Here is a 25,358-nt window from a genome sequence, read left to right on the forward strand (position 1 = left end):
TGTAGAGTCCTACAAGAACCAGTCATAATGCACCCGTTCTGTCACAGGTCTGCCAGGCCACATTATAATGTTTTTAAGCACGTCCACTCTTAGATCAAATGCGATTCTTAAGTTTGGCGTCAGAAACAACATCCTTCTTCAACCTATCAGCATGCAAAATAGCAACTTTTATCTAAAAAGGAAAAATTACCATTATTTTTTTACTATAGAACAAATATAAATAGGAAAAAGTATCCTGACTTCAGTCAAAAATAAGAAGCACTATTTTTGCCACCTATAAATACAATCATTAGGCTTTTAAATACCATTTTACCTTCACTTAGCAATTCCTAAACATTATTGCCAATTGCCAACCCTATTGGAAAAGTAAATATTTGCCAGAACCCTAAAATTGACAAAAATAACTAATTTAAATGGAGGTTGTACTCTGAAACTCTAGGGTTAACGGCAGTGACTTGAAATTTGGATGACAATGCAAGTACAGTCAACAAAAAGTATTCAGCAAAATAGCTTGTATTAAAAATTAAATTTTTAACAAAAACTTTTTTTCGTTTTATACGCGCGTTCAAAATGGCAGATCGCCGGTCATACGGTGGTGATGGCTCTCAACTGAAAACTCCCCGCAGGGGCGCCTAGCAGTACGTAGAACGCGAACTCTGCCCAGTGCAATTGCCCTGGTTCAATATTAAATGTACGACTTAAACATTAAAGACTACCAGTCACAAATACATTTGACACGGGTCACATGTAGGGAACTGTTATAAAAAAAGATAAAGCACTTAATTGGTAGACCATACGTTTCTAGAGATCTAATGACAAAGCAATCGAGTTAGGGCAACGAAAAAGGTGTTAAAATTGGTATTTTCCACAAAAAACTTATTAGGTACCATAAATATTTCTTCAGACAAAACAGACTTCCTCATCCTAAATCTGACGCCAAAACTATTACAACCGTAATAGACTTCAACAACATTATTACTAATCAAATACTTCCACAAACATTCAGTCAAAATTAATTCTATTGAACCTTTCTATGATACTCCGGCGTTGCGTTGCCATAGTCTTGCAAATTAAAGAGCGTCGATCTATTAGTGACCATGTATTTGAGAAAATCCTGTATATGCGTCAACACATGTTGTAAGGACTTCTCATCTAAAGCCGTATAGGCTAACATGGGTCCCATTTTGGAAAACAGTCGCAGCAGATGTATAGAACCGTAGATTTGTGCCATTGGTGTATCGGGGTATTCTTGAAGTATTTCACTGTACTGGGGCCTTTCAAACTTGTAGAGAAGTTGGGATCCCAGAGTCGCATTGAAATACTCTTTGATTCCTTCGGTGATGTCGACAAGGACTGACTCCTTTGCTTGGTTATGTGCTTTGCTGGACTTCTTGAAGGCTAGATAGTTGTCGACGATTTGTTCGACGCTGAGTTTGGCGGGCAGAATGGCCAGTTTCTGTTGTCTAGTGATGACGTCCCAATCGTCGACCAGCCAGACTTTTAGTTCTTCAGGTATCTTGATTTTTACCTCGACTTTTGCTAAGTATTGTTCCTCGGATTCAATGGACAAGTCCAAACGCCCGCGTTTTTTCCTGTAAAATAATCGCATTACAAATTAGTATATTGCTTTATTCTGCGTTCAAGATAGCAGACTCAGAAAATTTCGAGATTGATATGGGATAAGAAGTAACTAAAGCCCTTATAGGTTTCATTCTTCTAATCTTGATTTTCTCTTACATTACTGTTTCAGTAATCAAATCTATCAATCTAATACATTTAAACGAGCAATTCTTGTATATATGTATATATATAATCAGAATCTCGAAAACGGCTCCAACGATTCGACAAATCGATTTAGCTTGGTCTTATCTCTGGGAAAACGCTTATTATTCCAAGCTTATAATATTATTATTTTAAGCTTGTAATAAAACGAATTGAGCAACAGTTAATTTGTTTATCTAATTGCTTGGCTGGCCTAATAGACATTCATGCCAAGTTCGCGTTCGACAGATCGTCGATGTCCACAACAACAACATTCTACATAAAATATTCTAGTCTGCGAAAGGGTGCCAATTTTTTAGTTTCACAATTAGAAAGTGACATAGTTTAAAATGGTACATTTGAACATTAAAACTGACAAAGGTAATAGAAAGAATAAAGTTTTAACAGAATGCAAGCAACGTAAAAACATAACAATTAAACATTTCGCAACGTCTAAACTCATCTGTAGCCGATTTGGATAGAAGACTCTAAGAGCACAGAAACTGCTTTTGACATATTATTAGGCGTCATTGGTGTTCATTAATACCTACAAAGGACTAGGTATAGTAAACGACACAAAAGCAGAACCTAAAATCACATTAGGTACTCTCTTGCTCACATTTGTCTCAAAAGAACGAGAGCAAAATATAATTTTAGGTCCTACTTCCGTGTACTAACAGACAACGCAAACGCCTAAACCACTGGAGCTGACCCTGACTGACTGACAAACAGGTACACTAAGAACTACTAAGAAGACATTATTCCGTATTCAAAATTATCACGGAATAGAAAGCTTTTTATTCTTCCAATGGAGCCGAGCCGCAGGATAAAGCCAGTAAGTTTAAATGATTATTACTTACTTGGGTTGGTCGGAGCCCGAATCAGCCGGGGTGTCCTTGCTAGAAGTCTTGCTAGCCTTGCCTGCCACCGGAGTGCTTTCCGCGTCTTTACCTTTAAGAACAAAACATTAAACTTGTGGTTTAATTTGCAGTACCGTAAATCGATTTCACAAGATGCTCAAAAACAACAGGTTTTTTTACTATTAAGTATTTCACTTATATTTTTTACGGGATGCAACCTTCAATGAACTTTCGATATTTCAACGCAGTTGCACGCATCATGATCACTGGTTGAGTGAAAAATTTGCGGGTAGATGTTAATGTTGTGTAGAAAAATGTTGTTTGAATCGAATGATAGGTGAGAACGCGTCCGATGGTAGTGGATGCACATAATCGACTCGCAAGAATGAGGGTAGACCGAGCACAGTCTACACAACATCTACCCGCAAATTCTACCCGTGCTGTGTAGTCTACCCGTGATTATGAGTCCACGCAACTGCGTCATATTATCGTGTCCTCGTTATGCCGCTTGTAGACGTCCGTCGTTTTCACCGGACAACGGACGGAACACTAGAAACACTACATTTTACCTCAGAAAAAAAAAAACAATCCTACTTATATTATAAATGCGAAAGTTTGTGTGTGTGTGTATGTTTGTTACGGTTGAACGGATTTGGATGAAATTTGATATGTCGATAGCTGCAGGACATCTGGGATAATACATAGGCTACTTTTTATCCCGATATTCCGACCGGATAGGGATAAAATCTCGAAATAACAACCGCTGGTCTTAACTTGAAATTTTGGACAGTTGTTCTTTTCCATTGTAACTATCGTAACTGATCGAATAGTTTACGCGAGCGAAGCCGCGGGTAAACTGTAGTTAACTATAAAAAATAGTAGTCCAAGTAGTAGTTGAAAAAATGTTAACAGATAATAGATCAATTCATGCAAATAAGTGTGATGTCTTTTTGACAGGTCATAAAAAGTAAAGTATTTAAATTGATTAGTTAGTGGTACCAATTTACCAATAGTCTATCTAATACCATTAAACGAGCAATTCTTGTATATGGGTCGATCAACTTTTTCTTGTACCTCGTTGCCATAGTTACGTCCCCTGGACAACTCTTTAAAACCACGAGTTTCTATGTTTTCTGTGGTTAAAATTCATCATATATACATTTTTGTCATAGTTACAATTGTCACATATATAAAAGCAGTCTTTTTATGAAACTGTCACTGTTGTCTCTTGGACAACGGGACGGACAGATTAATAAACAAGAAAAAGTTGATTGACCCATATATATATATACTAGCTTTTGCCCGCGGCTTCGTCCGCGTGGAATTCGGTTATCGCGCGCTTTTCCCTCGGGAACTGTGCATTTTTCGGGATAAAAAGTAGCCTTTTGTCACTCTCTCGCCCATAAACTATCTCTATGCCAAAAATCACGTCGATCCGTCGCTTCGTTTCAACGTGAAAGACTGACAAACATACAAACACACTTTCGCATTTATAATATTAGTATGGATATATAATCAGAATCTCGGAAACGGCTCCAACGAATTCGATGAAATTCGGTATGTAGGGGTTTTCCGGGATGAAAAATCGATCTAGCTTGGTCTTATCTCTGGGAAAACGCTGGTTACCGAGTTTTAGCCCGAGCGGAGCTTGGTCGCCCAGGTACTGATTACATAATCGAGATAGCAGTAAGATCAAATCTTTTTCAGAATAATACAAATTTTAATCCAATAAACAATCTTTTCTCAGGGCCTGAGTATTTTGAGCATCTTGTTATTATGTTATTAAAAAACTTATGATTTCTTAATAAGTGTAAACAAATGTGTTATAGTGTCCTAAATATTAATGATTGTTTATCATGCGAGCTATGTGGTAAACCAAAATGCATATTAGTATTTTGCCACACATGCATAACTTCTAAGGAGTTAGTTGAATACATGAACTTTAAAACGTACCTACACTCAAACAACAACTAAAATTTGTCATGGGTAGAGAGATTCTATAGAAAGAGATCACTGTTTAGTCTCGTGTCACAAAATACCTATACGAACATATTTTGATATACGAATAGTTGCAAGTGATTATTTGTGACTTATGTATGTTGTATGTATGTAAAAATCGTGGTATTCTAGTGGTCTGCCCTGTAGCCGCTCAATCAAATGGTCGCATTATATTTTTTTGCTCTTTAATACTTTTTACTGTACTACAGCAAAATACTGTTTTCGAAACCTGATAATAAAAACTGTAAAAATGTTTCTAAACATCAAAAAAATAAAACACTTTTTACATAATACTTAATTTAAAACACTATTTTCTCCTCTGACCTTAGCATACTTTATTACTAAGTTGAAAACCTAGAGCAGTGGTGGGACGTTTTACATATGAATATGCCAGATATGAGATGCGTATATTATGTGTGTATGTGTGTCAGTACCGGCGGGCGTGGAGGCGCGAGACTCGTCGCGGGCGGCCTCCGACTTGCGCCCCTTGCCTGTCGCTGTGAACACATTGCTACCTTAATATTCTGCACGTAAATTACCACCACTTGCAACATGCAGCCACTAGTTCACTAAACAATGCACAAACGAAAATGCATTGGATACTGAGTATGGTCTAGCTCAAAGATTTTAATCTTTTTTTTTATTGCTAGCCTCTTTACATGTAGTAATTTTTTTGCGACTCCCTTGTGACAGAAATACCGGATCTAGCTCTAGATAAGTAGTTTAAGATGTTATCAACATTAAATTTACATCTTAGTCTTGTGATTTCCATAGTTTAAACAATGTACAACATATTTATCTGATTAGTGCAACAGTTACTGGCTATGGCTACTTTAACTTATGTATTACTTATTAATCAAAAACGATTAAGATTAGAAAATCTACATACTTTAGTACTAAACACTCTTGCAAAAATATATGTGAAATTACAGCCTCAGGGACATGCTCAAACAGCAATATGCTAATGATACTGCAGCAAATTGTAATCAACCAGTACAGTACCCAAGGACTTAAAAGTTGGAATACACCCTTATCATACTTTGACCACACTAAAATGTGTCAACCAACTCCAAAATGAGTGTAACTAATTTGGAATCATGACAGAGAAAATAGCGTCGGCAATTGCCGTAAGACTGAAAGAGATGGCACTACTTTCTCAGTCTTTTTTGTTGCAAAGGCAGATTTAAACTTTTAAATCCTTTATCAGTACCTTACTTATCGCAATAATAAACAGTGTTGGCAAGTTCAGATTAGAGTTAGTTGTCAAATGCATTATAGATCATAGAAGGTAACTGCCAAACAGCTAGACTAAGTTACAATCACAAATAAGTCATGAACCGCTCTAGCCATAATACATTCATGAATCAACATAAATATGATCAAATTTGGATGTAACTCTTAATCATTTATTTTTATCATGGCATGGACATAAAGCATGCATCTCTTACATACATAATGCTAAGGTAATTTACTAGAAAGGCATAAAACACACTCCTAGATCAAGAGTAAAGCAACTCAAAATAATACACCTCATTTTGATCGAGACTTAATTCAATTTCAGGAAGGTTTAAATTAAAATGGTGGATTATTTTGAATTGACATACCAAGGTACTCTTGATGTAGGAGTGTGATATGTTTGTCTGCCCTGGCTGCTAGACCCATAGATCAATATTCATGGACAATATTCACTACAGTATAATATGGCAGTATCACTAACAAATAATAGTAAAGATAATAAAAAACCGTGACAGTATCCAGTATTTACCAGCAGGAGTGGATGTCTCCTCTCGACCAGGAGTTGTGTTGGCAGCCGATTCAGACTTACGACCTTTTGCTGGTGCTGGAAAACATTTTTTTCAAAAATATTATGACACAATAATACTGGACATTTTAATTCTATACCGTAGTTATCTAATCTAGTTATGTGATTATCAAATGAATGAACGGCCAACCTAATAACATAATGGAGTGGCACTTTAAGAAGAATTAAATCGATGGTTGAAAGGAGAAATTGACTAAGCATCATTTTTTAAGATAGTGAGTTATATACATGTTCGGAATCAGTAAATTTTTCTCTGTTGTTTGAGCTGTCTCAAAATTTTCACTAAAATGTTGCTTAGTCAATTTCTCCTTTCAACCGTTGAAATGCATCTTTTGAAAAGAAATGACTACCTGCTTTCATGTTATACTTGTATGCAGGCCGATTTATGAAAAATCTCTATGAACACATTTGTTATTGAGATCAAATCATTAACAATCATTAACTTCAACAGATTTTGTTGCCTTTATAAATAGAGCCCTAAATCTATCTAAATTTCGAGAGTAACTTAAATTTGCATCAAGATAATTATGTATTACTAATTTAGTAAATAAAATTGTGAAATAATTCCAAATGTAATAATTTCTTACCATTATTTACTTCATTTAAGACAGTTAAACAGTTTAAAAGTAAGCCCATATTGTCACTAAGGACCAACAGTTGACTCCCAAAAAGCAAGGCAAACACTAAAAACACTACAACTAAGATAGGTAACTGATTACCAAACTAGTAGGCAAGTCATTCAATTAGTATAATGACAATCACATTACTTAATGACAAGTTAACATAAATACAGCTTAATATTACTGATTTATGTGTCAAACAATTAGCAGTAAATCAGAGTAGCCATTGACATAACAGTGGATTTGTCTACAAAACAAATGAATGCCCAAGCTTCCCTACAATACCACAGATATTCATGTTAATTAAAAAAATATAGTCAGAATTCAAGCATCATTCTTTCAATTGGATGTAGTTGCGCCGAAAAGTATCCAACCTCCACGTGTCAGTTTTGAATTTCGATTTCGGAACAGGAGATGCGTGGGTCGTATTTTTTAAGCAGAACTACATCCAGCTATGGTCAGAAACATACTTTTTTTTGTTTTTGCTGGCTGCGCCGAGTGTGCTCGCTGCACCTCCTTCTGCCTTTGCACGTTGGCTTCGTTATACTTAAGCACTCGGCTTTCAGGGACCCATTCGTCCCAGCTGAAGACAGTTGCAAAATTTAGGTTATATTACTTCCTCATCAAAAACTCCCAGTTTATTCCACAAGTTAAATACGTACTTTTTGTTCCATCCAGCGTAATGAATGAGGTATCGAACGTGTTTATCTTTTGTTACATTACTTTTTAGGCATTTTGCCTCGTATATTAGGGGACCGTGAAAACACAACACTTTCTCGCCTGAAAGCAATAAATAAACATCCAGTAATTCGTGAAGGCTCGAATTCGTTTAGCTATCTCATAATTGCAGTTATTAAAATAGAAATCAAGAAAATTACCTTCAGCGAACTTTTGCTTCGGTGCCATATTTATTTACTTCAATCTAAGCCTAAGTCTGACAAGTCAGTCTGTATCCTGTATCAATAGAATACCGGGACACAAATTTTTCAATAACGTTCGGTGTATAGTAGGATATATACTATTTAAAAGAGATTTTATTACAGCTGTTTCTGTTTTGTTAATTTTGAGAATTTTTGTTGGTTGATAAAGAAAAGTAATAATAATACAAGTGTAAATTTACAATTGCATTGATTGATTTGATGAACGAAACGAACGAACGAGCGTTGTTATAGTAGTTTAGTGACGTGTGACATTGACGTTTAGTTTGCCTTTGGAGTGTTTCACTCACTGTTTAAAATGCCGAAAGAAGGCCTGCCAAGACAGCAGCATTCATGGGAAATTAAGGCTATCAGCTACATTGGTCACGTATATTTGTACCAGGTAAAGAACGTTTATTTTATTAGCTAGGCCTGATTGTGGGCAATCGCAAGCCTGTTTCTGTGTAAAAAGAAAACTACAGGGGTTTTAAGTAATGTAACTACTCGGCAAAAGATGGCACCACTTCGAGCATCTGAGCCGATTTATTATAGGCGGCAAACCGTTGAAAGGCATTATTTTGAAAGCGCCAAAAAATCGTAATATTTACTAATACATAACTTTTAACTTGCTTAAAAGCGATAGCTATTCATTTCATTGAAACTGTAATAACTATTTCCAACCAATCTTCTAATTCTAATATATAAAATTCTCGTGTCACAGTGTGTGTGATCAATCTCCTCCGAAACGGCTTGACCGATTTTCATGTTTTTTTTTTGTGTAGGTAGGGGTAAACCATACAGTAATGAGGGCTATCGCGTATGAATTAGCCACTAGAGGCGCTAGTGTAGCGTGAGGTCTCCGAAATGTCAAATCTCATAGTTTTTGGGTGAGCTACGCGGGGTTATTTATAATTAGAATAATTTTGTGGCCCTTTTGCACTACTGCAGCGCACACAAACAATTGAAAATTGTTTACTTTTATGTTAGGACTGTTCTTTTTTTTCTAATTTATGTAATTTTGATTGTGTGTGTTTGCAGTAACAAATAAACGTTTTATCTATCTATCTATCTTATTATTAATAACAAATACTTTATCTAGGTCCATAAAGGTTAGGATTTAAATAATAATAATAATAATAAATATTGCATTGCACACATTAATAAAGGGGTATGCAACAGCCCCCCCCCCCCTTTAATTCAGAGAGGAGGGCTGTGCCCAGCAGTGCGTCATAGTACATATAGCCTGGGATGATCATGATGACGAGGCAGATATAAACAAAACAACGACAGATTGAACATACAAAGTCAATTAACACTATCAGCCACAGCAACAGTTTCACTTGTTTTAAAGCCAGATCCAGTTTAGTTTTATCACTCGATAAAGGCAAGTCAAAGGGTATCTAACTAAGATAAATTTTAATAGTTATAATAACATAAATGTAGATTAAAAAGCCATGGCTTCACCTTATAACCATCATTCAGTGGCTGCTGTGGCAGAATCAAGAGAAGGACCCAGCACTCTAACTGAAGGTATTTTTAGAAACTAATTTGTAATTTAATAACTAACTTTGAAATTTAATGCTACCGAAAATTTATTTTGTGCTAAGTATAATGTTGTAGTGTAGTAATTAACAGTTTTTTTCCACTTTCGAAGAGCATTCTTCACAAAGGAAACATAAAAAAATCACATCGCAAATCTATCTTCTGCTTCAGTATTTATCTAAGTAGGTACTCGAAAGTTCCGGATTTTTGAGTTTTTAAGGTACCTACGTGAATTTGGACTTTACAAAAATAAGTAATTTCATATTAAAATGCTTATCCTCCTAATGCCCAGAGTCCTTTATAAAGGACTTATTGTAATTTGAACATCAAACTCTATCATAAATGACATAAAGTTTGATGTTCATAAATCAAAAATTTGACTTGGGCGTTAGGAGCATCTATCTGTTCACATTTGCAAAGAAATTCTGCGTATACCTACTTTTATGGTAGGTACCGGTACCTGTTTAATGTGATCTAGGCTAGATGACGAAAATATTACTTAGTAACAATCTAACATTATAGCAAAATGGTGAAGCTAACTCTGGAGCAAGTGCAGTTCTATAAAGAAAATGGCTACATTAAGCTCAGCAACATCTTTACGGAAAAGGAAATGGACGAATACTCTGCTGAATACACTAGACTATTTAAACTGAAGAACAACCCTGAACTGGAAACGTCCTGGATAACGAATCACGTCAAAAAGCTAGCAAACAATGAAGAATTTTCTGTAAGTATATTATAAAAATAATCATCATCATCGTCATCATCTCGGCCTACAATACATACCTACGTCCACTGCAGGGCACAATCCTCCTCTCAGCATGAGAAGACTATAAAAAAGATATCTTCACTATTTTCTCCCCAACCTCTCAACGGATCTTTTTCCCAACCGCTGTCCACTTTCATGCGTTTCTAAAAGATCACCATTGGCATCAGCATCTTAATTTATCTAATCTTTAAATGCAAAAACCATGGAGATTTTTTTAAAATAAAATGGGTCAATTCCAAAAACCCTGTCAATAATTTCCTACTAGTTTGAAGTCGATGTCTCAGCAGTTCAGGACGAGCCAGCAGGAGTGGAACTATGTCATCTACCTCATCTACATATATATTGGGCTTCAATCACTCCTGCTGGCTCGTGCTGTGGCACCGACTTCAAACTAGTAGAAAATTATTGTCAAGGGTTTTGTAGTCGGTTTCATTTTTTGATAAAAAAAAATTTCATGCTTTTTAGTGATTTGATCTTAGCCAAAGTTCATCTCACAACGATTCCATTAAGCCTAAACACGGCATAGTTGTATTATTTTATAACAGAGTACTGGTACCCACGGTCTTTTTCATTAGGCCCAGTTCACCAAATGATACTTTATGAATGTAAGTAAATGTACTTTATTTGGTGTTAAAAATGCCTAAATCGCTATAGCTGTGCTAAAATTAGAGGGTTGCCCTATATTTCGCCTACTCATTTATTAGCCTACTCATGGAATGACCTATCATCTTATCATCTATCTTATCACAGGTCACGGCATTTCACACCATCGACACTTACCTAATAATAGGATGGCCCATCAAAGCTTCATTTGCCGTGCAATTAATTGTATTTCTACGAACTAAAAGAATTTCTTTGCTCACCCGCGACCTTATGACACACGTTACATCTCATAACACCATCTAACAACACATGTCTAACATCTGGTAGCATGGTGTACGGTTGTGTTGTGTTGCTCTGAAGATGAGCTCTGGTTGCGTTCTAAACGTTCTAAACGCGTTAGTGCAGTGTGGTGGTGGAGATAGATGGGTTTGTGTGATTTCTGTGTGTTGTGTGTAGAGGTGGAGGAACTGCATATCTTGCATAAACTTAGCAATCTTAAGGTCGCGGGTGAGCAAAGAAATTATTTTAGTTCATTGATATGGACCTCCGCAAATTACGCCTGATTCAATAAATTAATAGTATTTCAATTTCAGGTCCAGTCAATCCACAACCTCCAGTTCCACAGCGCGGCCTTCACCCGCATGCTGCTGAACGAGAATTTGTTGGACGCGCTGGAGAGCGTCATGGGAACGTCAGACATCCTGCTGCATCACAATAAAGCCCACATGAAGCCACCCGGCATCGGCGCGCCGTACGTCATGCACCAGGTTTGGAAAAGACTTCCGTTCTTCTAAGGCTTTCCACAGTAATAGGACAATCTTAACTGACGGTAGTGATGCCGTCTCCGTCTATTCGAACAAAACAAATAGAGACGTCATCTAGTTTAACCGTCAGTTAAGACTAATCAATGGATGGTGAAATGGATTAGTGTATACAGATGTAGTGCCTATGGTTTTCTATCGTATTTTATCGGAAAAGTTCGTATTTATCGTGCTCTCTCAATTAGTTTCAGTATCCATCGTACAGTCGTACATTTTTCGTTTTGACATTTGACACTAAATAATAAAGTTCCTTATTAATGGTTATTAAAATATTATTATCATTAATTTAAAATAATAATTGATTAACACTTCGTTTGCCATCGTATTTTCCGATGAAAAACCAATGCTGTTCTGTATGTACGCCTTTGCAGCAATAGGTCCTCTTCGCAGTGGACTATTGCGCATGTGCCTACTGTCGTTCCTTGTCGTTTGTAAGTCTAAGGGGCTGTTTCACCATCCATTGATTAGTGTTAACTGACGGTTGAATGTGATGCCGTCTCTATTTGTTTTGTTCGAATAGACGGAGACGGCATCACATTTAACCGTCAGTTAACACTAATCAATGGATGGTGAAACAGCCCCTTAAAGATAGACAGGCTCACCTTTAAACTTTATTGACCTGAGCAAGATCAACGACAAACACATTTCTCACATGACACCACACCACATTGCTAAATCTGTGTTATACCTACGTTTAGGTTCCTAGAATAGCACCAAACCGATGCTGTACCATACGGGTAAATATCCCATATGGTACAGCATTATCCCGTGGTTATGTGTCATGTGTCGTAGGTACTCGTAGATGATACAACGGCTATTTTTTTATATAAGTAGTAACACAAAAAAAATCAGACCTTAGTGCTGTGTTGGTAAGCCAAATTGCATTTTTTTTCCGAGGAGCTATTTATGCGTAAAAAAATGACACGATTATTAAAGTAGGGGAGCCCAAGCGGGGATTTCGGGATTTACAAAAGCGCGTCAGATGAGTATCCAGGGGGATACCTTGTACCCGCTTAAATACTTCCACCAAAATATGAGCCCTTATATATGGCCGCCCGTCAAGGATAAACGATCAGATCAGTAAAAAAAATTGATCATCTGAAATTCTCGAGCGCGTCAGATTAAGGTAGGGTGAGTTAGTTACATGCTAAAACGTGTATATTCCACTAATCTGACAATTTGGGAGTGACGTAAAAAAGGGGAGAGCTACAAAGTTGTAAAAAAACGTCATCTCGACATTTTCGCGAGTGGCTACATTTTATTTTGAAGGGAATAATTCAAGGATTACGAAAAATATATAATCTGACGATTTTCACAAGCCAAAGTAATAAAAATTCATCGATAAAGTTTAATGCGTGCAGCTACGTGGTGCCTATATTCCCCTCTCCGCGTTGCTATTCCTCTGACTCCGTCCCCACTCTGGTTTCTGTTGCCATGATGCCATGACAGCTGATCACACACTCGTTCGTGGCATGATATTGTTTACAACGTATTTCCAACGTTTTTGCTTATTTTACCGATGAAGATGATAATTAAAAAAGAATATTCAAAGAAAAAATTGTTTATCATTATTTCTTATAAATACAAAATCAAGTATTCTACTTAAATAAACATACACTTTTTCTTTTGTATGTTAGTTCCTGAGATTTTCAAGTTCAATGATTTAAAAATATAAATTTTAATTGTAAGATTAGGCGAATTCCTCCAGATAATCGTCAGATTATGAGAAAGCACGTCTAGGGCATAAAGATGAACCATATATATCTTAATCTGACGCGCTTGAGTATTTCAAAATGACGATTTTTTTTTTGCACATTCTAATAAAGACCGCGAGTTTGCGTCACATCCAAATTGTCAGATTATTATATAAGAACTTTTTATTAGGTTCACTTAACATCCCCTTTGAAAGTCTGACGCGCTCGTTTTTTTTTTCAAACCTTACGTACGACCACCCCCATCATGGAAACAATGAGATTAACATACGTACATTTTACGTAAATACGTAGGATATGGATGATATCAATATCTGACGCGCTCGAGTATGTCCATGCAACATTTTTTTTTTACATTTTTGAAAATCTATAGCCACCCCCCCCACCGATGAAAAGGTATATATTATATGTCATTTTTTCTTTTTATCATATATACTTTGCTTCGCAACCCAATAGGTCTCTATGACGCTCGTGTAAATCCCGATTTAGCATCGTGGGCTCCCCTACTATAAGAAGCACACACAAACCAGCACTTGATTTCTAGACCTGTTAATTTCCCCACAGGACTACCACTACTTCCCGTTCAAGAAGCACTCTATGGTGGCGGCGTTCATCCACATGAACAAGATCGACCCGGAGAATGGCGGTCTCTGCATCTACCCCGGCTCGCATAAAAACGGCCCGCTCGAGGACATCGGAGTGCTTCAAGAGAAGGATCACTACGGAGGCTCAATCCACTACATGGACCCCGTAAGCTTACCTGACCGATTCCCATTCGTAGATTATTTCTTATGGTTCTCCCTTACCTACCTATACAGTAAAACATAGGTACTAGGGTCAATCAACTTTTTTACCGACACTAATCTGTCCGCGACATTTTTCAAACAATTGCAGATTTTTGTAAGTAAACATGTTTTTTTCTATAATTTAATAGATGGTGTACATGAATACATGCAGTCCTACGTAAGTTCAACCTATTAAACCGTGAAATATCTTGTTGGAAGTACGATTTTTTGGTAACGCCAGAGACAATTTTGGTAACGCAGAAGACGCCCAAAGTGTCGGTAAAATAGTTGATTGGCCCACTAATCGCGAGCTATCAGTTTGGCAAAACGTTATTAAAATTTGTGCCATCATTCGATACGATACAATCGACCCTGTCAATGTGTAATCGACCCTGTAAGTAAAGTCTCTCGGTCAGAGCAGACATTTGTAAAAAATTCGAATGTTTACTCGAGTTTTGTTTGTTTAATAATATAATTTAAAAATGCATCTATCTAGTACCAGTAGTACCCATAACACAAGCTTTGCTTACTTAGTGACTAGGTCAATTGATATTAACTGGCCCGTGATTTAAACCCACAGGAAAAATATCCCATCGACAAAGCAACCCCAGTGTACGCGGAGCGCGGCGACGTGGTCATCTTCTCGTACCTGACTCTGCACGGCAGCTACCGCAACCTGTCCGACCGCCCGCGGTGCATGTTCCTCATCCAAGCCAGGGCTGCCGACGACGAGCCGATCTCTGAGATCCATCAGAGCGAGGGCCAGGATATGGTGCTCCGAGGAAAGAATGATTATAAAAAAGCTTCCATGAACGAGCGCTTCGCGCACTGATTGACTGATTGTTTAGGTTATTGAATACATAAATATACTTATTGTTGCCATTATGTTAAGTTTGTTTATAATAATACATGTCCATAATCGGCAATCAAATCGGCCATGTCGGTAAAGTCAACCATGTCAGGTACTCTGTGCTAAATCATCCCTTTATTCCCTAGCACAGTCTTTGTAGGGAATCGTTGTTCGTGAAAAAAGTCTACCCAATAGGAAAGCTGTGCTGAGCCAGGCTAGGAAAATTAAGTAATTAATCGTATTGGGTAGGTATATTATTGGCGTATTTTTCTTCACACACCGACACACCGCTTAGCTACCTGACACAGCTCTTGTGGTTTCACACTCTTTTATAGAAAGGGGGTCGTAATTTTTATTACAAAAAAATCTAATGGAGAAGTAAGAAATTACACAACAATAGTTTTGTTTTGGATTTTGTGATAAAAAACAATTTTATCTTATTCAAAACTCAAAATAAAAGAAACGATTAGTATAATATACGTATATTTTCAGTCTTCAACAATTTTAGTTACCTTTTAATCATGCATGACAAGAAGCTGACTAGCTGTAAATACCAGATCATTTCAAGTGTTGCAGGAGTTCTTCCACATCCTTCTTCGAGCCCAGGTAGCACGGTGCTCTTTGGTGAATAGAGGTAGGTTGGATGTCCAAGATTGGTATCTTACCATTGCTAGCGATGCCACCTGCTTCGGTAACTACGAAAGCCATCGGGTTGCATTCGTAGAGGAGACGGAGCTGAAAATGGAAGATTTCGATTAACGATACTTTGAAAGTACTAAAGTTTCACCTGGTATAGCACAAGGGACAGTTTTAAGAATGAAATAGGGTGGCAAACAATCAAAAGGGCCACCTGATGGTAAATAAGTACCGTTGCCGATGCGTTGCGAACCAGAAGTTCCCGTAACTAAATTCATTATACTACCTATCACCAGGCCCCATACCTTACTACCTATACGAAGTGCAAAATTCGAAATTCGTATCTTGCCGTCCCGCTAACGCTAATATTATTTAATACGAGGGTGAGAGGGACGGTACGATACGAACTTCGATTTTCGAATTTCGTAGTACCCCCAATGAAAGAGTGACGTAGTTAACAAAATATAGAAGTATCTAGGTACGATAATATAATGCAAAACAGCCACGCCCCCATTTGCCATGAGTGAACGTTATCTTAAAATATCATCAAATCAATATGAACAGCATATTTATCTATTTTGATACCGTGATTTACATGATCAAAAGTCGTTATCAGACTTTGATCCTAAGAATCGATTCCTGTACTGACAACTCCACAAATCAATTCAGTTTATATGAATCCAAATCTGCAAGTCATATGCCTGATAATAATATATTTAATTTCTTGGCTGTATATTTAATCAGTACAAGTTATAATGTGCTATAAAAAATAACATAAGTTAAGATACTAAATCAAATTAGTCACGTTCACGGTTCAAACCATCCCCATATTTAAAATGCGCTTTGTTGCTAAGTAAGTAGGTATTTAGGTAGTTGGAGAAATAGTTGTGGTGGCTGGTGGGCAAAAAGTCGAGCACGATGTGAGCCCAATTTCTATTCTACTCCATTGCATAAGGTTTACGCGCTTTAGTGTAGAGTAAGTACTTTCAATTTTGCTTATTTGTATTGTTTTAACTAGAAACGCAGTAAGCATTGAAAATTTGAGATGGATAAATCCGTATCTGAAGATTCAAAAGAGCCAAATGGTTTGAATCCCTGTCGGTTCCTTTCAAATCTTATCGGCTCCAAGGAATTACTGACTCCGACCAACCTATTACCACTTATTACTTAAATCGAGCGGCCCACAATCGGCGATTCAGCTCAGCACTCACCTAGCTTTCGTTCGCTTCGTTTCATAGAAGAAATTCACTGACTTTAAGGGATTCATTATGATGAATCGATTCTTCAGTACCTCGGTACCGAATCTATCCGGACGGATTTGTAACGGAACGGAATCTGCATACGAATTAATGCTCAAATTAATCTCGAAAGAACCTTAATAAAAAAGTCGGAGTCGATAAGCGGCGTTGGTTCTGGTATTGGAGCTGGATTTAGTGAATCAGATCACTTTTTAGAGTCGAGATGACCCTTGTCTACAGACAATAATGAATAATCTGGAAAAAGGGTAGTCTTATGGTGCCACCTTTAGTGTTAGTTTAGGTAGACTCACTTTTCCATTGGGAGCAGACTTGGTGGCAGGATATATGAAGATGCCACCGTACTTGATGGTCCTGTGCACGTCAGCCACCATGGAGCCGACGTACCGCGCTCCGTAAGCTTTGCCGGTCTTCGGATGCTTCTTTTCTTGCACATAGTTCGCCAGGCCTGCTTCCCATTCCGCTGCGTAACCTGGAATTAGTTTAACAACATGCTCGAGGTGATCACAGTGTCAGTTTCCTCTGTAAGTAAATTGAGATCTACCGAATTTTCGGTAAATGTGAACTTCGTTCGACTGTACTTACTACTTACCTACTTATAAGTACAAGTGGAAATTTTTAACGCCACTTGAGAGTAGCCTTAATGCTGAAGATAATAAAATTTTCGGAATGAAAGAAACAAAACGGCATGAAAGGTTTTTGGAAATAAACTTACCTCACCCGGGGATCGAACAGACTATGGCATAAATCGACAGGATTAGGTAAGCTTAAAGATCAAGTATCTCTAAAACACATGGTAAATAACATAAAGGAAGACCATTAAACGTAAACATTCCATTTCTTCCGTTATTTTTTTATTAAAATAAATTAAGGAACTTTTCCTTTGAGTACATTTTCCTATCTTCATTATTGAGTTTTTCCCTCCAGGTAACCTTAAAAATTTCCAAACATTACATCCAGGCAACCTAACTTACCCTCATTCAGAGAATAAATGTTCCCCTTCTCTGGCACTCTCATGTTAGGGTCTGTGAGGATGAACTCCCCGATGCTAGGATCGTACATGAATCCGTTGACCCCCTTCCCCTTGCCCAAGGCCAACACAACCATAGTAGCAGAGCCGTAGAGGGCATATCCTGCTGCTACCAGATCATGGCCTGGTCGGAGCGCGTCGGCGACGGATGGGGCTCCAGAAGACTGCTTCCTGGAATTTTGAAGTGCACTCGAAAGTCTTGGCTGAAATTAGCGGCAATAGACAGCGGTCTACTACCCTGCTGTCTGTTTGTCACTAGCTGGTGCTGGATAAGTCTTTAAGTATGGAATGGAAGCGACATATCCCGACATTTACGAGAAAGTATAGATAGAAAAATCAGTGGGATCTGTGTCTAGAAAATTTGCATTTTAAATTTATTGGTAGCCACACACATTGTGTCATCGTAGTGTATGTATGTATACTCGACCAACTAAGTGCTTTACCATTTTAATGACTACATCCGAATAAAACTAGAACTACTTATTAGGCTGATTGTCATATTGGCTTGTAAATGGAAATAGGCTTTCGATGTTTAAAGCCAGTCAACTGTCGTCTATGGACAGCCTGGTAAGAAGGTGTAGTTACTTGTAAATGGCGAAGATGGAGCCAACAGAGACGAGGCAGTCAATGTTGGAGGAGCCGTCGAGCGGGTCGAAGCATACGATGTATTTTCCTTGACGCTCAGTCTCCACCTAGAAAAACAAGCAGTACCTATTTAAGGGGGTTGCTATTCCATACAAACCTACGGACAACGCGCATAGCTTCATATGTCATTTCGAGTGTGGGGTCAAAAAATCGGTTACGCTTAGATACTCCAGCCATTAGTTTTTGGTGAAATAATTCTTCATAATTTACGAAAAAAACCTGAAAAAAGGAACTATTGATAACAGCGCCATCTAACGGGACATTGCTCATGAGCTAACCAGGAGCATACCCCTTAAGTAACACAAAAAACGCTTGTTTTGTTTAACCCTTAAATTGTCAAAATTTAAAAAAGTTCATGATTCAAACCTCGTCGTTACATTACGTATATTCCAAAAAAATCTACATTAAATCAAAATACAAAAAGATAGTCTAGAATGATGGGACTCGTGTGGCACACTGCCAATTTAAGGGTTAAATTTCTTAAGTAGGTACTAACTACTATATCAAACCAACTGAATCGTAACTTGCTGTGGGATCTTTTGACAGAAAAACTCAAAATAATAGTTATTGCTTTGCATGACAAGGAAATTAACAATGAAATTTAATGTGAGAACGTTCTACCGTGAATCAGGAATCAAATAGTGCCATAGTACATTTCTTATTTCTAGTTCTGAATCTGCACTTGCATTTACCTGCATTAGAAATGTAGCGCAGTCAGCATTTGCAGTTTAATTGCAGTCCGTTTGTGAAGGCCAGTAGAAATGCGGGCCTAAGCTCAAACCCACGACTCTCTCTGCTTGAGAGTCCTTCCTTGCTACCACGGCTATATTTTTACCTGCCTAAGATAGGTACTTAAACATAGATCCTTACCTCAATCACTTCCCCGTTTTCCTCCGACACAAGCAGGCAAGTGGTGAATGAGGATTTGAGCATGTTCACAAACAGTTCATTGGACAGCACATCCAACTTCTTCACCTGTTCTCCCTGCACGTTAGTGTCACCGGAGATGCCGTGCCTGTGATAAACTATCATTATTACCAACATTGTAATATATTCACCATCATCATCATCAGCATCATCATCACCATCGTCATCATCATCATCACGATTAGGTATCATCGTTCGTCTATTACAGATGATTTAAAGTTTTCAATTTTAAACAGTCCTATAATATCCTATCTAGAGCATGAATACCGGTATTCGATAATATCGAAAAACCGGAATATCGGACCAAAATTCCGATATTAACACAACCGATATTGAAATCGCATAATACCGGTATTTCGATATTTTCGATATTAATCTCTAAATAATATTTATTTGGTTTTTTAATAGAGTATTACACTCTCAACACTCTCAAAAGTCACAAATTAATTACTTATTTTATTAGTAGTATTATTTAAAGTAAATTAAATTAGAAACTACGACTTATAAAGATTACCAACGATACCTTGATAGGTACCTATGACAAAACCGCGTGTCATCACGTGCCGTGTCTTATTTAATATCTGCACCTGGCCATATAGTAAATGCATGGGATTTATTAGTACTACTGACAAGGGTCAGGTGGCGTAGCATGGCGTCGTGTTTTAGAAGTGTGTTCCTACCTATCTACCGTGAACCGTGAACCTGCGAGTTTAACCAGGTCATCCATCCGTCCGTCTCGTTGGTGGACGTCCTACGCTGCGCTTGCCGATCCGCAGTTCTACATCGAGAATCTTTCGGCCCCAATGGACATCTTTTCTCCGTACTATACGTCCTCCATTGCCACTTGAAAGAGTTAATTCGCTTGGCTATGTCGGCAGGCCCTCTTCCCCACTGGGCACACTGGGCAAGCGCCCAGGGCCCCGCGATGGTTTGGGCCCCCTAGTCTCTCCTCCATTACCAAACGATAACCTAGCTACTCTACTCTCGCCTGAAAATCAGGCTTACCGAATGCAGCATGTTGTGCCCAGGGCCTCTAATAGGTGAAAGAGGGCCCTGTACTCAATACAGTGTACTGTATGTCGGTGACCCTTGTTCTTCTACGTGTCTCCGCATTTCTGATTCGATCCCGTAAAGAAACCCCAAGCATAGCTCTTTCCATAGTTCTCTGAGCAACTCTGAGCCCATTTCAACATATGGCCTACGTATGGTAAATCACCACGTCTCGGATATATACGAGTATGTCATCATCATCACTGGTAACACACATTGGTTAAAGACTTTCGTCATGACCTTCGTCTTGTCCATGTTTATTTTGAGGCCTAGGTACCCGTTGGAAGACTCGATTGAGGCCTTCGAGCATCGTACTTAGTTCTTCCATCGACATTGCCATAACCGCGATATCATCGGCAAACCGAAGTTGAGTGATATACTCGTATTATTCGCCGTTCATATTGATGCCTTGTCCTTTCCATTCCAGAAGTTTGAAGGCGTCTTCTAAAGCGGCAGCATACAGCAGGGCTACTACGAAACTCGAGATTTGAAGGTCGTGCGGTTTCTCTCGCTCTCGTATTAAATAGTATAAGTGACAGAGGGACCGCACGACACGAACTTCGAGTTTCGTAGTAGCCCTGCAGTTACGGAGATATGCCATCTCCCTGGCTTACGCCTCTTTTCAAGGGAATCGCCTTCGAAGTCTGTTCCTGTATCTACTCGTACTGACATAGTGGCGATTTTATACAGACACTTCAACACTTCGATATACCGATCAATAAACATTAGTTTATCGGAGTGATACATTTTTATTGTTAAGCCAATAACACGAATAAAGTTTAAGACATATTTGAAATAATCTTAGCTACTTAAGATTGTCGGTACCGGAAAGTTTTGTTGCGGGAAAATCATTTATTTTACTTTAATAATACGAATATCGAAAAAATATCGAAATACCGGAAAACCGGTATTTGAATTTTCGATATCGAAAAAATACCGGTTTTGGAAAAAAGGTCCGATATTAGATGCTCTAATCCTATCCTATCCTATGGATACTTTTTTGATACACATTCATAATACTCAGATTCGTTGCAGAAAGGTACCTAGGGTTAAAGCACCAGTCATGGACACAAACCAATATTGGATTATTTTTTCCGCTAACCCAATATTAAGAAACGGACGCTACTTTTTTCTAAAACTAATAACACTTATGTGCAAATAACTGATGATCATAACTGGTAAGGTTCATGAATGGTGAGCTATAAGACATTGAATCCTTGCTGTCCATTACTGGATACTACTGTGCTTAACATGTCCATGATTGGTGCCGTCACCCTACTTGCACGCATGAAATATCTCAAACAATTCAATGGCCTAGTTATGTAACCATTAAAGAAGCTATTAAGAGGAATTTACAGTTATAAACAGGGCTAAATTATTAGGTACGAGTATAAACGGATAATACTTAATGCAGTTTCAAAACCAATCCTTGACTTAATCATGTAAGTAAATCGAGTTGTTTATTCCTTGTGTGAGTGAGTTGGCGACATATTTTTCATTTTAAATAGTTTTATTTACTTAGTCAAGTCTTAGTGGGTACTGAGTAGCCATATAATTATTAGGTAAGTGGTATTCTTAGTCCTGATCTGAAATCATATTTGATTTTAAATGATAAATATGATAATAGTAGATCTAAAATTATTCACATTTAAACTGATTAGGTACACAACTTTAAACCTTACTAAGGTCGGAGGTAGAGGTAAGCCTCTAGGGTCGCACTGGGTCAGAGGGCTCGGTGGGCTCCCCACAAGCGCGAGGCCCGAGACTGGCTGTCGCAAGAGCTGGCTAGAACCTAATCAATGAACTAAAACAATTACAACAATTACTTTGGTCCCCTGCGGGCCGCGACCTAATGAGCGCGCGTGCGGGTGAGCAAAGTAATTGTTTTAGTTCATTAATAATGGACCTCCGCAAAGTAACGCCTATTATTATTATTGTTAGCCTATTCTGTCCCACTGCTGAGCAAAGGCCTCCCCCCAATACTTCCACGCCAGACTCAATAAATTATTTAGAACCTAATCAACCCCTGTACGACCTGGCTTGTGACAATCGCCGCAAGCTAGGCCAGTGGTATGGGGAACCCGCGCATTCTGGGACTTCTGGGGCCCGGCTGCCAATCGCCACCTCGACCATATGGCCACTCCTTCGCTGGTTACCTTTACCTTTACTGAATTAAGTACTCGCAAGTTTACTTAATTACATAATTGTGTTATTTGTATCGTAATTAAGTTCTGTGAACGATATCAACACGGATGCTGGGGTCATACCTAAACAGATAAATGCTACACCTCAACGCCACAATAACAAATGTAGATTACGAAACTGTACCTAAGCATTATTTATTATGCAAATTCGGTAAGAAAGTGAAGGTGGCCACTTTCGCTTAGCCGACGTTATTTTGTAGTTACGATAAATATACTTCGTATCTTGCCGCCCCGCTTACGTTAATATTATTTCTATACCTTGTGGCTTAAAGGGCGTAAAAAAAACTAATTAGGGATTTTTGAAAGTTGTCTTCGTCGCTACCCTAAAACGACGGAACAAACCCTCCAATCCAAACCCATAGGTACTCCAATTGGATGCAAGCAAACTGCAGGGCTACTACAAAACTCGGAACTCGAAGTTCGTGTCGTGCGGTCCCTCTGACACTTATACTATTTAATACGAGAGCGAGAGGGACGGTACGATACGAACTTCGAGTTTCGAGTTTCGTAGTAGCCCCACTGTAGAGATACGGGCGCTATACGCCCTGAATCAGATGTACTTTAAGACATTTGGCTTATTTTGGTTCAAAAGGATGTAAATACTCGTAACATCATCAAAATTTTTGCTTTCAATGTCTCGTACGGTCATGGCCACCATGGAACCATTTCACAGTAAACGTCATACTGACATCGCATTCATTCACAAAGAAAGTCGTAATGACTTTTCCTTTGAAAAGGTTCCGTGGTGGCCCATGAATTAAATTCCTTGACGTAAGTACCTATAGGAAAGTTTAACTACTTTTTATGGTGATCAATTAGGTCGTCTCAGTGAGTACCTAAAATAACCGAGATATTCCATACTTTTTATAACATAAAGCAGCGTTTCCACCAATAATGTGCGAGAATGTGTTGCGAGGGATGTGTTTTTATAATTAAACAATCGAAATCCTCGCTCAGAAACACAGCTGAGCGGAGCGAGCCGAGGTAAAAGAAGCGTTTCTATTGGTTAATGAAAAACATATTCCTCGCAACACATCCTCACACATCTCCGGTGGAAACGCTGGCCACGGTCTTAAGAAATCAAAATTTACTTTATAAACTATTATTTAGGAGGTCGTAAAGGAACATTGAACAAATTATAGCTTTTATGCCGTATGCCTTAGATTTTTTTCGATGCAATAAAGGGAATTTAAAAATATATGTGTCGCTTTAAGACCGGTGTTTTTTAACATACTTTATACTTACGGTGTTTTGTACATGGTGGAGAGCCTTGGGGGAGGCCTATGTCCAGCAGTGGACGTCTTTCGGCTGACATGATGATACTTACTGCCTTGATGATTAAATAATTCGATTTTTTGTTCTAAATACCCTACATTTTGAAAATAAATATGTTTAGGGACTAAAACAACATAGGCCGTAAGGTCGTAAAGAACACGTTTGAGCAAATTTCCTTGCGTGGATTATACTGATCTATAGAAAAAAAACTGTATAACATGCCATAGAGATTAGAGTGCCTTTACGCCCTTGAGCCTAAAGGTATCGGATTATACGAGTGAGAGGGACTGTGTACGATAAGAGCTTCGATTTTCGAATTTCGTAGTAGCCCCCTGAATTGTATACAGTCTTCGAGCATGAGTGAATAAATAAAATGGATTTTGAAGAAGATGGTTTTTTCCATTGGGCAATTTTGACCATCCTTCTGTCTAACGTAGTTGCTTCTTGATAAAATTAAAATCATTTACCTACTAGGAAAAGACGATTTTTGGGGAAATGATCTAACCAGTCGTGTGGATAGGTACGTTACGTTACTTACTATATTGTTGTAAATGTTTTCGATTATTTTAATTGTGAGTGGTATGTATGTAGGTAGGTATAGAATATTATTTAACTAAAGTATACCGCGTCAAAGGCGTGAGACTCCACTTTGAATCATTACAGGGGTTTTCATCCAATCATTGGAAATTTAAATATAAAATTATTATTATAAAATATTCTGGAAGAATTTGAAGATGCCCTTTGTGCCCTTAACATATTTCAAGCCCCACAATACGAGTATATCGAGGGTAACTTAAGAAAACAATAAATACTAACAGTTTCGCGATGCCGGCTTTCCTCACAGCGGATTGGATGGCCTTGACGGCCGTCTGTATGGAGTTGAGGAGCTGCGTCAGGTCCCCAGTGGCTGACGGAGCCGCCTTCTGCTGCGTCAGCACCCACCGCGTCAGAGTCATCGCGTTCACGTCAAAAGCTGGCCCTTGCTGCGACATTTTTGTATTTTTATTTACGTTCGAAAGCAAACTGGCGTCGCGCGCGCTCAGCTGACTGTGAGGCACTGACCGGGTGAAGGTTACCGCCTGCCGGTACCGGTATCAGTAAACAGTTTCATTATTCGAGTTTATGAACTAGTGTTTTCCTGCGGCTTTTGCGATGAAATAATCATATATTTTAATTATCCTACTGCGTGGTTTTATTTGTTTCGAACTTGGTAGGTAGGTACTTATCATTTTTTGGTCATTGCTTATTGAGCGTTTATTCCTTATGATTTTCGTG

At 38.2% G+C, this 25,358-nt stretch overlaps 3 protein-coding genes across 5 annotated transcripts; 1 reads left to right on the top strand and 2 right to left on the bottom strand.

Annotated features, from left to right (window-relative positions):
• Positions 1 to 428: 428 nt before the first annotated feature.
• Positions 429 to 8,235, bottom strand: MRG15 (mortality factor 4-like). Of its 3 annotated transcripts, XM_074104000.1 has the most exons (7): positions 7,940 to 8,235; positions 7,724 to 7,841; positions 7,532 to 7,644; positions 6,385 to 6,459; positions 5,054 to 5,116; positions 2,622 to 2,712; positions 429 to 1,592 (listed from the first exon to the last, which is right to left on the bottom strand). In XM_074104000.1, exons 1-7 carry the CDS (start codon positions 7,965 to 7,967, stop codon positions 1,019 to 1,021), a joined length of 1,062 nt encoding a protein of 353 aa, XP_073960101.1. In that variant the 5' UTR covers positions 7,968 to 8,235; the 3' UTR covers positions 429 to 1,018. The 3 variants fall into 3 exon arrangements, with proteins under 3 accessions (XP_073960101.1, XP_073960102.1, XP_073960104.1); XM_074104001.1 differs by lacking the exon at positions 5,054 to 5,116; XM_074104003.1 differs by lacking the exons at positions 7,532 to 7,644; positions 7,724 to 7,841; positions 7,940 to 8,235 and adding an exon at positions 7,029 to 7,152.
• A 997-nt stretch (positions 8,236 to 9,232) lies between these two features.
• Positions 9,233 to 15,095, top strand: LOC141439557 (phytanoyl-CoA dioxygenase, peroxisomal-like). Its single transcript, XM_074103846.1, has 5 exons — positions 9,233 to 9,508; positions 10,043 to 10,247; positions 11,486 to 11,659; positions 13,990 to 14,175; positions 14,791 to 15,095. The coding sequence occupies exons 2-5, from the start codon at positions 10,047 to 10,049 to the stop codon at positions 15,040 to 15,042; spliced, it is 813 nt and encodes a 270-aa protein (XP_073959947.1). The 5' UTR covers positions 9,233 to 9,508; positions 10,043 to 10,046; the 3' UTR covers positions 15,043 to 15,095.
• A 431-nt stretch (positions 15,096 to 15,526) lies between these two features.
• Positions 15,527 to 25,144, bottom strand: fbp (fructose-1,6-bisphosphatase). Its single transcript, XM_074103843.1, has 6 exons — positions 24,900 to 25,144; positions 19,498 to 19,642; positions 18,568 to 18,674; positions 17,927 to 18,153; positions 17,246 to 17,424; positions 15,527 to 15,795 (listed from the first exon to the last, which is right to left on the bottom strand). The coding sequence occupies exons 1-6, from the start codon at positions 25,073 to 25,075 to the stop codon at positions 15,619 to 15,621; spliced, it is 1,011 nt and encodes a 336-aa protein (XP_073959944.1). The 5' UTR covers positions 25,076 to 25,144; the 3' UTR covers positions 15,527 to 15,618.
• Between the last annotated feature and the right edge of the window lie 214 nt (positions 25,145 to 25,358).

Source organism: Choristoneura fumiferana, chromosome 21, assembly GCF_025370935.1.
Source record: "Choristoneura fumiferana chromosome 21, NRCan_CFum_1, whole genome shotgun sequence".
In the NCBI taxonomy this organism is placed as follows: domain Eukaryota; kingdom Metazoa; phylum Arthropoda; class Insecta; order Lepidoptera; family Tortricidae; genus Choristoneura; species Choristoneura fumiferana.

What these genes read in the sequence shown, in the direction of transcription:
- MRG15 (XM_074104000.1), bottom strand. Translation starts at nt 7,967, where the DNA reads ATGGCACCGAAGCAAAAGTTCGCTGAAG. An exon ending in GGAGACATCCACTCCTGCTG is followed by an intron (nt 5,117 to 6,384) that starts GTAAATACTGGA and finishes ATGTGTTCACAG; the next exon opens with CGACAGGCAAGGGGCGCAAG. An exon ending in TCGGGCTCCGACCAACCCAA is followed by an intron (nt 1,593 to 2,621) that starts GTAAGTAATAAT and finishes ATTATTTTACAG; the next exon opens with GAAAAAACGCGGGCGTTTGG.
- LOC141439557 (XM_074103846.1), top strand. Translation starts at nt 10,047, where the DNA reads ATGGTGAAGCTAACTCTGGAGCAAGTGCAGTTCTATAAAGAAAATGGC. An exon ending in CAAACAATGAAGAATTTTCT is followed by an intron (nt 10,248 to 11,485) that starts GTAAGTATATTA and finishes TTTCAATTTCAG; the next exon opens with GTCCAGTCAATCCACAACCT. An exon ending in CGCCGTACGTCATGCACCAG is followed by an intron (nt 11,660 to 13,989) that starts GTTTGGAAAAGA and finishes ATTTCCCCACAG; the next exon opens with GACTACCACTACTTCCCGTT.
- fbp (XM_074103843.1), bottom strand. Translation starts at nt 25,075, where the DNA reads ATGTCGCAGCAAGGGCCAGCTTTTGACGTGAACGCGATGACTCTGACG. An exon ending in TCCATCTTCGCCATTTACAA is followed by an intron (nt 18,154 to 18,567) that starts GTAACTACACCT and finishes TCAAAATTCCAG; the next exon opens with GAAGCAGTCTTCTGGAGCCC. An exon ending in CATTTATTCTCTGAATGAGG is followed by an intron (nt 17,425 to 17,926) that starts GTAAGTTAGGTT and finishes AACTAATTCCAG; the next exon opens with GTTACGCAGCGGAATGGGAA.